Consider the following 10,717-nt stretch of genomic DNA (forward strand, 5'->3'; position numbering starts at 1 on the left):
AAATAAAAGTATGAAGCGATCTCTAACGCCTGATGTAACGTTGCACGAAGTGAAAAAGGTGAAAATGGAAAAGGTGAACGTAAAAAAGGAGGAGGAATGCAAAGAAACAATAATGAAGAACGTTGAAGATGTGAAACTAATTAATGAAATCGACAAAAAGAAAGCTGACTTGAATCTGGACTTTTTGAAAAGATTTAAAAATCCCTAGGAAAAATTACAAAATCCGATCTCGAAGAATTAGTTCTACAAAAAATCGTCGAAGCTATAATACATCGTAGCGAGCTTAGTGATATGCGTGAGCTTATTGAGAAACAGGAGAAATTAATTGCAACACATCGCACAAAAATTGCGGAAATTTCAAAACAATTCCGTGACTTAGAGATGGTTCACAACCGCGTCGTCAAGGACCTTGAGATGAAGAATCAACAATTTATTATGCCAGTTAAAATCACACGAGCAGTTGGATTACAAGTCCTCATCCCGAAACGTTCCGAACATGCATCTAATTCGTCCTCGAAATCTATGCCCAGTACCCCTGCCACTCCAATATCTTCTAAAACAATTAATTCACCCGCCACACCAGCTGCACCTTCAAACGATAGTGCAAAACGTTCACGTACTAGTGAGGTGACGGCTCCAGAACCTGCAAAACGGATCCGTTGCAATCAAAAAGTGACACCTCTTCGACCTGATACGCCACAACGCACTATGCTGAATAATGCAAAAGTACCTCCAACTTTATCCCCTGCTACACCCACAAACTCAACACAATCTCAACAGTCAACACCGACTAATTCAAATAAACAGCCAATGGCATTTAAGACAGTTATACGTAACGTAGTTCCCTCTCAACAAGGGTTAACACCTCCACAAGGTGGAGGGACGCAGACGGCTTCACAGATTCAACTTGTGGAGCGAGTAACGCAAATTTCCAATAATAGTCAGGTGACGTCTAACACTGCCGCGAGGAAATCGGTGACGCCTAAACCAGGACAACAACAGCAAAATACAAGGTGAGTACGGAAGGAAATGCATATCTTTTAATCATTGCAAAAAAAATATTGATATATACATATAGGAAATTCGCTAGAAATCGAATGATTGAATTGGAGATTTTTTGGGTTCTAGCGATCATATGAGGACTTTGATTTCTGAATAAATGATATCGTTCTTACAAAATAGGGGAACTCTACTTTCCTATTATGAAAAGGGGTATTTGTTCTCTGCCAGCGTATAAATATGGCAAAAGTTTAGTCAATTCGATATCAACATTCTTAAGATAGTTTCATCTCTTTCCTTAGACATGAATGCGCATATTTAAGTTAACCTTGTTAAATGATAGTAAGGATCACAGGGCGGCACCGTGATCTGATACACGGCTGGCGCAAATCCTGTAAAACGCCTCCTGTGTTCTTATATCGATAGCTCTGCTATCGAATCTTCGTGTTTTGCCATCAAAACAGCATACGGGGGAGGGTGAAGGCGAGCTTTCTGCGCCTTAAATCGACAAAAAAATCCAGACAGGCCCCCCTGGTTCAGTAGAGCTTCTCTACAGAGTATCCCCTGACAGCATTACCACCGTCGCGCTGTAAGAAACAAATTTGCTAGCGGCAAAGAGCGAGGAATCAGAGAATTCGGTGTCGTCTTTGTCATTAACAACACATTTAGGCAGCTGGTAACTGATTTCAAAACGATCAATGAACGAATCTGCTTAACCCGTCTCAAGATGAAGTTTCTTAATGTATGGTATATCAACTGCACCAACGGAGGACAAAGATGATGTCATTAAAGACGAATTCTACACCCAATTGGACAGAATTTTTGACGGGTTGCCCTCCAATGATATTGAATTATTATTGGGAGACTTCAACGCTAAAATTGGCAACGAACTGTTCCATAGACGCATAACAGGAGAGCAGAGCCTCTATAATGAACCAAACGACTTCGCCAGCAGCAAAAATTTAGTCGTAAGCTGCACTTACTTCGCCCATAAAAACATACATAAAATGACGTGCATATCACCAAACAGGTGGACATTCAATCAAATCGATCCCATCCTCTTCGAAAAAAGAGCTGACTCAAATATATTGGACGTGAGGACGTTACGAAGTGCTAACTGTGATTCCGCCCATTTCCTGGTTAGATAGAAATGTCGTTATCGAAAAAACCAAACGCAGCCATAGGAGCTGTACTCATAAAATCAACGTGGAAAAGTTGAAAGACGACACGGTCCAAATGGCTTACACATCCACAATCATTTCGACGCACTACCTTCTGCTGTGTGTGTAGTGCCGCAATGTGGTGATAAATTAGGGATGGTATTCAGAGTGGAGCTAAAAACACTCTTTGGTATGTATAACGGAAGAACCGTAACGAATGGTTTAATGATGAGTGGAAGCGATTAACAAGAAAAACGAAGCTTATCGACTACTAATCGAAAAACGAACCCGAGCCAGATAAGACAAGTATCATACAGGGCACAGGGCCGGACTGTCCCTGGCAGATGAAAAAACAGAACCGGTCTGAATAATGAACAGTAGAAATAACACGGACAAAGTGGAAGTCGGTAAATGTACGGTCCTCTCTAAGCCAGCTATCAAATACCTGGCAAAAGTGGCCGAAACACTGCGCTTCTAACCTGAATTGTGAAATTCAGGTTGGTTTATCGACAGATTTCTTTAAAGGTCTGCTGTACTTTTAGAATTACATATGACGTCGGATACCAGTCGACTCAGCTGTGAATGAGTATCTGAGTCCAATCAGGATAATAATCTCGGGCGAGCGCAATGCTGACCACATTACCTCCTGCAATGTTACTGTAGTGTACTGTTGCGGTCTTGAATGAAGTGCTCTAATTACATTTCAAGGCCCTGATCCAATATCGATTGTTGCGCCAACGATTATTATTTCCGAGTTATCACAATATCAGCAAATGCCGGATTTTACCTAATACTAGCACTAAGTGCCAAGCATTTAGGCTCGGACGATCCTACCTACTTAAAAACTAAAGGGACACTGTGGTAGTGGCCGGTGGTAGATCAATGGGAGAGTCCGTCGAGAATTCCCCGCAATATCGACCACGTATGCAGAATGGTGAACTTCTGCATGGTTTGAACCAGACTTTGCGAAAGTCCCAGGACATCAAGGGAAGCCGTGAGGGATTTAGGTACAATATCTTTAGCTGACAATATTATGGGGACTACAACCACCCACCCGAGACGCCAAATTTCTTTGATTTCCCGAACCAGTGGCTTATAGTTCACCTTCTTCTCCACGTATTTCCGTTTGATGTTCTATTATGGTGGATAGCATAATCAATAATATACTCGGAGCGACCCGTCTTGTCAATTAACAGTACGTCGGGCTTGTTGTGTGGAGTATGGCGATCAGTCAGAACTTGCCGGTACCAATACATGCTGCAAGCATAACTATCAAGTACTGCTTGCGGCTCTTATCTGTAAACCAGACATGTTCCCTTGATGAGCCCATGCTTGTATGCAAGGTTTTGATGGATAACCTTACATACAGCATTATGACTGGTGATATATTGCACCGGTGCCATAACATTACAGCCAGAAATGAGCTGGTCCAACGTCTCTAACGCCGAACCACACATTCTGCACTGGTCGTTCTCCCCCCGTTCTTTCATGATCAGCTTTTTATAATCTCGGGTAATCTCGGTAAATCCCTCCGTCTCAGCAAAGAGCTCCCCAGCACACAGCCATCTGTTCGACAAATGGCTGCCAAAGACAATTCACGTGTTTACCGTGCATTGCCTTCGACTTCCGTTCATCAATCCACTCTTGGTCCGAGTTCACCGCACTCAGAGGATTGAAAGATCGATCCTTCAAGTTAAGTGGAGTCAGCCCACAGACAGCCGCATGCAAGGGACTCGCCTGCTCTTTGCTGTAAAAATAAGTGCGCAGCGGGTCGACTTGGCGATGATGTTGTGCCGCCACGTCAATCACGCCCCTACCTCCGATCTCACGAGGCAGGTTCATCTACTCCACGGCAGACTTTGGGTGATGCATTCGGAATTTGGACATAGTTGTCCGTATTCGCCACTGGACGTTTTCCAGATCGGCCTTCGTCCACGGCAATATTCCGAATGCATATAGCGAATATATTCAACGCGCTTATTTTATTCTTCTCCGAGAGATGCGATTTCAGCACCAGCTTTACACGTCGCAGAAATTATTATTATTATCTGATAGGCAGGTTGGATGATCTCAGTCGATATTCTAACAAAATAAATGAGCTTGCTCTACCATTCAAGATCCATAGAGGGGTCGGTAGACGCACAAGCTTATTCCCAACATTAGGGTATGGCTTGAACGGAAATAAATGGAGACTAACTTCCTCATAGTACATAATGGTTGCTACAGGCGCGTAGCGATGGCACGGATTCGCCAAATTGTCCTGATCATTGTCATTTGGTAACATTTCACGATGAGTCGAACGTAGACTGGAGTATCTACCGATTTCTCTAGTGCATCTGCGGATGGAGCGCCGTCATCGGCGATCTACTTATTAATATCGCTTTCGCGCTATTACCAATACCAGGGAAACCAAAGGGAGATACCTTGACCCCGGAAGTAGCGTATTCTTGTTCTCCATATTATTTCCGTGCCTCCCTATGAGTCCACGATGTTCAAGCTATCGAAAGCCTCCCTGAATTTCATGAAGAGCAAGATAGTGAAAATTTGAACTCTCCCACTGTTCCCAAAATGATCTCCAGGATGTAGATGTGGTCATTGAGGATTTACCGGAGATGATTTTAATTCTATATGGTATAATCCGCAAAGGAGGACTTCACCGGCTGTTATACAATTGAAAATTGGGTTGAAGAAGAAGAAAACTGTACACAAAAGATTCAATTCTCAGCACATTCCTTCAAATTTTGTGGAGACGGAGCAGACATAACAACAGACATTGCACAGTTGTTTGTGGCTTTCCACATCCAGCGGAAACCAAAGGCAGAGCTTCCTTAAAGATTTACTTTGGATTAACGATAATGGATTTTCATAGAAATACTCAGCAAAAAAAAAACAGCAATGATGCTTCACAATTCTTCTATGGGAAGCTTGGTGAAAGCAAACATGCGAACATTCCCGACAATAGATTCATGTTTGCTCTCCTTAGAAATAGGAGATGCATCCCAGATCAATCTTTCGGATGCATTCGTTTCCTGCTGGGATAAAATCAAAGAACACACACAAGAAAACCATCTAGGCGGCATCAGCACATCAATACCACTTACCTTTCTTGCCTCTACCCGACAGGTGCACAATGAGACTCCGTGCCCCTTTGCCGCTGAAGCTGCTCACTCTGTGGATAGTCTTCTTGGTGCTCTACCTCTTGAGCTGCTTATTATCGTGAATGAGCGGCCGGCGTCCTTGATCGAACCATCGAAAGATTTGCAGTTCTTTCTTGGTGCGATACACCGATCAGAATTTTTTGTTATAAGCCGCACTTTGTACTTCCCAGAACAGCTTAATAAAAAATTCCATTTTGTCACGGTACACACCCTTCTCGAAATTTGTCACGCTATCGGAGCTCGAGCGCGTCACGCTCGTCAAGCCAGTGATTGCGTACATCCAGAAAACAACTCCCAAATCGGCTGCTGATCGCAATGTTAGTTAAAATCCAATTAACCTTGTAAGCTCTGAAATCTTCCACATTCTGGCCGCAATCTCGGTTTCAGAACCTTATCCAAAGCCGGCTCCCAGGTAATGAGGGCATACGATTGTTGTAAACATTAAAACGACATCGGATTGACCGAGTAACGAAGATCGGAGAACCATAGCACAGATCCGCAAGAGAGAGAGGAGTCGTCATCTAACGTCGGAGAGGAGTCATCTAACGCTAGAGCTCTCACTCAAATTGAAAAAAAGCTGGTATTTTGGCAGCCCTCGATGCCGTTATCGGTAAGTCTGTCCTTATTCGAGACAAGAGGAAGGACCGAAATCAGCAGGTTGCTAGCACATTATTTTTCCTATCCCTTTCTAATCGCCTTTTACAAGAAGCTAGGAATGCTTTGTGTGGATTTTTAGACCTCAACTTTCCAGGGAGGGTCCCTGTCTTAGCGAGATTAAAGGTGCATTAAGTTAACAATGCGCCAGATGTTACACGGTCATTCAGACGATAGTGTCTCATCCTTCTTCTCAAATGGACCTGAGATCGCCTTTGGGGTTATCTTGGATTTAATGACTCTATTAAAATCCAACCATTTAAAATTTCAAGTTGCAGAATTTTTCGCGCATGGTAAAACGGCTAGAATTGATCATAATCGAATTTCAATTCATTTAACTAAATAAAAGATAAAAATTATATATTTTAAGTCAAAATTAACTTACCTAATTCAGGTTTTCAGTTATTATTAGAACCCTTTCGTGTAACTAAGTTTTTTTCATGAATATTTGTCTTCATTTCACAGTCAAAAGTCAACACAGAATAATTTCCAAACATCACCGGAAAGGCCACGAGTACCGCCTGTTATATTAAAGAAAACCACAAATGGTCGTAGCCTGACTGTTGCTAACCCCCAAACAAATTCACCTTCTCAAGGAACGAATACGGGATCAAACACAATCCCCAATAAGTCTGTGATTGATTTGACGGACGAGGATGATAAACCGACCGTAGACAGTGTAAATCCACCAGCTCTTGTCGCTATTCCGCAGAATTCCAAACCTGCTGCACACACGCAAGCGCAAAATCGGGTCACCACTTACGTCATTAGTAAGCCACAAACACAACGTGTTTCGACGACGCAAAATGGAACAATAAGAGCTTCACCGAAGACATCATACGGTACGTGTAAAATTCATTTCATATTTTAGGGAATTAACTTATACTTAATTCAGTTCCAATAGCTCCAAAACCATCGGCGCAAGCAACACAAGCAGGTTTGAATCAGCGTGCAACTCCAACGAATACGGCGGCAGCGAATTCAGCAGCACCTAAGCGAGCCTCTGTTCCCGCGCCCTTGCCGAAGCCACCGAATGTTCCTAGTAATCCTTTGTGGAAAGCTCCTCCATCACGACCTTCAATTCGAATCAATAACATAGACACCGGAATCGTGATTTCATGGACAATGGACGATATGACCGCAGACTACGCTGAAGTGACAAGCTATCAAATTTACGCGTATCAGGAGAGTTCGGCCCCACCGCAAGTGGAGTCGTGGCGACATGTTGGTGACGTGAAGGCCATGCTGCTCCCCATGGCAGTAACATTAACTCAATTCCAGGAAGGTCAAAGGTATTTCTTCGCCGTACGAGCGATTGATGAACACAGTCGTTATGGACCATTCAGCATGCCTAAAACTTGGTCTTAAGGGAAGTACCTCTGTTGCCACGTTGTGTATAGTGTTCGCCCTAGCTATTAGACGAAGATGGAATGCAAATCTCATGTTTCAAAAATAAGATAGCTAAAAATTGAACTGCTGCTACTTTTAAATTAGATGTAAGTAATTTAAGATTTTATGTTAATTTTATTTGTAATTTCCCTAGAACTTCGGATTAATTTTATTTTGATAGTTATCTAAAGAAGCTCCAGAAAAGAAGGAGAGAGGATGAATGAAAGTTTAGAGTAGCGTTAGTTCGAATTTTTAAGGTAGTGACGGACTTGTCCATTTTCATTATCTTCATTTATACTCTCTGACTCAAATGAAATCAAGTAAGTAGCAAATATACAAACAAACATAACTCATTGTAATATAATTTATCAAATACAAAACGTTAAAGAACGTAGGAAGGAAAAGATCGAAAAAAAGAGTGTACATGATTAAATCATAAGACTTAAATAATAAATCAATTATGGAATAGAATATAAACAAGTGAAATGATGAATATACTTACATTTCCTAGAAACTTAGTTGTGTGTTAGCTTTTATAGTATGAAGCAAGTGTGGATACCGAATGTTCAACTAAAATAGGAGTCGTGCGATCTTTCTGGTTGTATGGCCGTTAATTTATTCTATCGTCAGATATTTCTTTTCCTCTAATACAAACAATAAAAGAGATTGAAACATGAGCATAGTGCGATGATTTTTTGAAGAAAGATATTTCGGTTCAGAATCAATGGTTAATTGAGGAGAATATAACAAAACTGGAATTAATTTATTTCCAGTACATAGGATGTTATTGGCTAAGCTTAATTATTCATCAGCTTTAAACTAGAGTTTGGTTACAGCCTTCCAGAAAAATAATCAGTAGATTTTTCAATAAGCTGTAAAATATGAACTTGATTCAAATGGATATGAATTATCAATGTTCTAACGATTCCAGGGAAACATTGTTCCAAACCTATCGGTCATAGTCTAATAGACCCATTTTAACTTTCCCCTGACAAGGAAGTGGTTCTACGGTCAGGGAAAAATTAATATAGATTTATTAGACTACTTGCAAAATGTTTGGCAGTTTTGTTGATACATATTTTGATTCATATCTTACCAGATATTTGGTCCAATTTATCTTTTATAGAGTGTCAAAAAAATCTACTGATTATTTTTTTGAAAGGCTATAACTTGGGTCTTAGGGAAATTCGGCGTAACAATTCGAGGCACATGAAGTAAGATATCCAATTTATCATAGAGATCTTGGTAGTGATCTGCCCATGTGACAACAGTCACTATGTTTGCTTCCCGGGTGGCATCCTTATAAATTGGCTTACCTTTCTTCGATGGGGAACTTACCACAGATGAATTTCTTCTTAAGAAATTTAATTTAGACATCGTCATTCCAAAGCCAAATATTTCGATTGGCTTAGGATTGGTGACTCCCACGGTTGTGTTGACTGCTTAGTGGATTGTATTTTTGGTTTGATCCCACGTGTCTTTAACGCTCGTAATAGTCAGCAGCCCCATATATGAGATCATTCTCTTCACATCGTTTCAACGGTTATTTGCTTGGCAGCCGATGTTGAGGTCCAATGGTTTTGTTGTCAGCGACGGAGACAAACTGGTGGTGTCTTATGAGAATATAGTCGATTTGCATCTTGCATTAAATATAGGCAAATGAGACAACGGTTTTATGTTGGTAGCATATTGTGGTTTCTTTTATTTTAAAACAATTTGTTTTGTTGTTTGCCAAGATGTTAATAGTCATTCGAAAAAAACATTTTTTGCACTGCAAAACTATGATATTGTTTTTTTTTTCAATTATTGTAGACCAATAAACAGACTATTGGGGTGGGTGGGGGGGCACTTGCGAAGTTTACGGAGATGGTGTCATAATCGATTAAATCAGCAGACTGAAAAATGGTGTAGTTAGGTGGTTCCAGGAGAAACACCGCTGCCGAAAGTCAAACAGAATCTACACCCAAGGAAGAATGTGATTTGCTTTTGGTAGGACTAAAAGAGTAATAACGTACTGGGAGATGATCAACAAGTAGCCCTACATTCTCCAGTTCCATCGTATAAATGAAGCAATTCATTTCCGACCGACAAGGTCAAATCATACTGCTTCATCCACAGATCCACAGATTGGTGGACAGATGTAGTACAAGGTCGTGAGTGTCGGCAAAATCGATGATATGCACGCCACCTTTATTTCATGCTCAGGGTGCACCGTCCAGGAAGTAGTGATATGCGCGCCACTTTTATTTCACGCTCAGGGTGCATCGTCCAGGAAGTAGTCGCTTTATGTCCTTACGAAATCTGGTACGTGTTATGTAAATAGTATATTTATAAATACTTAGCGATTGTTCGATTGCATTTGTATTTGTTGAACTATATTTTGTTCGTAATTAAGAGTGATGAATGCCTTTATATCCGAAAGGGAATGTTTAAAATAATTTTGTCCTCGAACGTATTTTTCTCAAAACGACGTTTTCCACGTTGCCGGGAATTTTAGCTAGAGTAATAAATCTCTCACTATGAAATTTGGAGGTGTGATTCTTTTCAAAATTATGAAGAATATGAACCAACATTTGGGATTATATATTATTAAGGGTGCTTCGTTTTGCATAATTAGTGGAAAAAAATGGTGAAAATTGGAATATTTTTTTTGTACACATGCAAAATTTTTGATTTTGATTAATTTTTCCCGCATTGAAATTCACATTCTTAGAACTATTTGGATTAATTAGGTAATAAAATTAACTAGCAATTAAAGTTTAGATTTAGGCCGTTAAGGACAAGCTGGACCATTGGCAGCTCAGACAGAAACTCACTGAGGAAGAAGACAACTGGTCCTCGAAATACCAGTATATGAGAAATAAAAAACTCACTATTCGGCATTAAAAAATAAAATTCGTCTGTTTTTTCATTACATGATTGAATTTCCGAAAGTACATAAGCGCTCATCTCCAAATTAACACTCCATTCCAAATCAAAGATGAAGTCGATAAAATCCTATTGAAATTCTACGAACTAATGACTGGCTGCAAAGCTCTTTTCCTCATGACCACGTGCCACCCATCATCCAAAAAACCTTACATATCATAAAATACTAGAAATCGTGTAAGTAAAACGTAAGTTTAGAATGCAATGACAGCTGCACAGATTTCTAGAACTAAAAACAATTAGCTAGAAGAAATTCACCGTCGTTTAAGCTTTCAAGGATTAACGGGAGCATAAGTTACAAATCTTATGAGATTTATCGCCTACTATATGAATTTTTCCCTGTGAAAAGCTACTAAAAGGATGAACACACCTGTTCAGCACGAATCGCCACTAAGATCAGTAGTAGGGCAAGAATTGATGACGAAAACG

The 10,717-nt window shown here is 40.4% G+C and overlaps 1 protein-coding gene across 1 annotated transcript; it reads left to right on the plus strand.

The window, feature by feature from the left end:
- Positions 1 to 10: 10 nt before the first annotated feature.
- Positions 11 to 8,037, plus strand: LOC119648793 (activating transcription factor 7-interacting protein 1). The gene is made up of 4 exons (XM_038050679.1): positions 11 to 130; positions 199 to 1,013; positions 6,437 to 6,813; positions 6,867 to 8,037. The coding sequence occupies exons 1-4, from the start codon at positions 11 to 13 to the stop codon at positions 7,337 to 7,339; spliced, it is 1,785 nt and encodes a 594-aa protein (XP_037906607.1). The 3' UTR covers positions 7,340 to 8,037.
- The last annotated feature ends 2,680 nt before the right edge of the window (positions 8,038 to 10,717 follow it).

The sequence above is a fragment of the Hermetia illucens genome, chromosome 1 (assembly GCF_905115235.1).
Source record: "Hermetia illucens chromosome 1, iHerIll2.2.curated.20191125, whole genome shotgun sequence".
NCBI classification, from domain to species: domain Eukaryota; kingdom Metazoa; phylum Arthropoda; class Insecta; order Diptera; family Stratiomyidae; genus Hermetia; species Hermetia illucens.

What these genes read in the sequence shown, in the direction of transcription:
- LOC119648793 (XM_038050679.1), top strand. Translation starts at nt 11, where the DNA reads ATGAAGCGATCTCTAACGCCTGATGTAACGTTGCACGAAGTGAAAAAG. An exon ending in TAATGAAGAACGTTGAAGAT is followed by an intron (nt 131 to 198) that starts GTGAAACTAATT and finishes GAAAAGATTTAA; the next exon opens with AAATCCCTAGGAAAAATTAC. An exon ending in CAACAACAGCAAAATACAAG is followed by an intron (nt 1,014 to 6,436) that starts GTGAGTACGGAA and finishes TTCATTTCACAG; the next exon opens with TCAAAAGTCAACACAGAATA.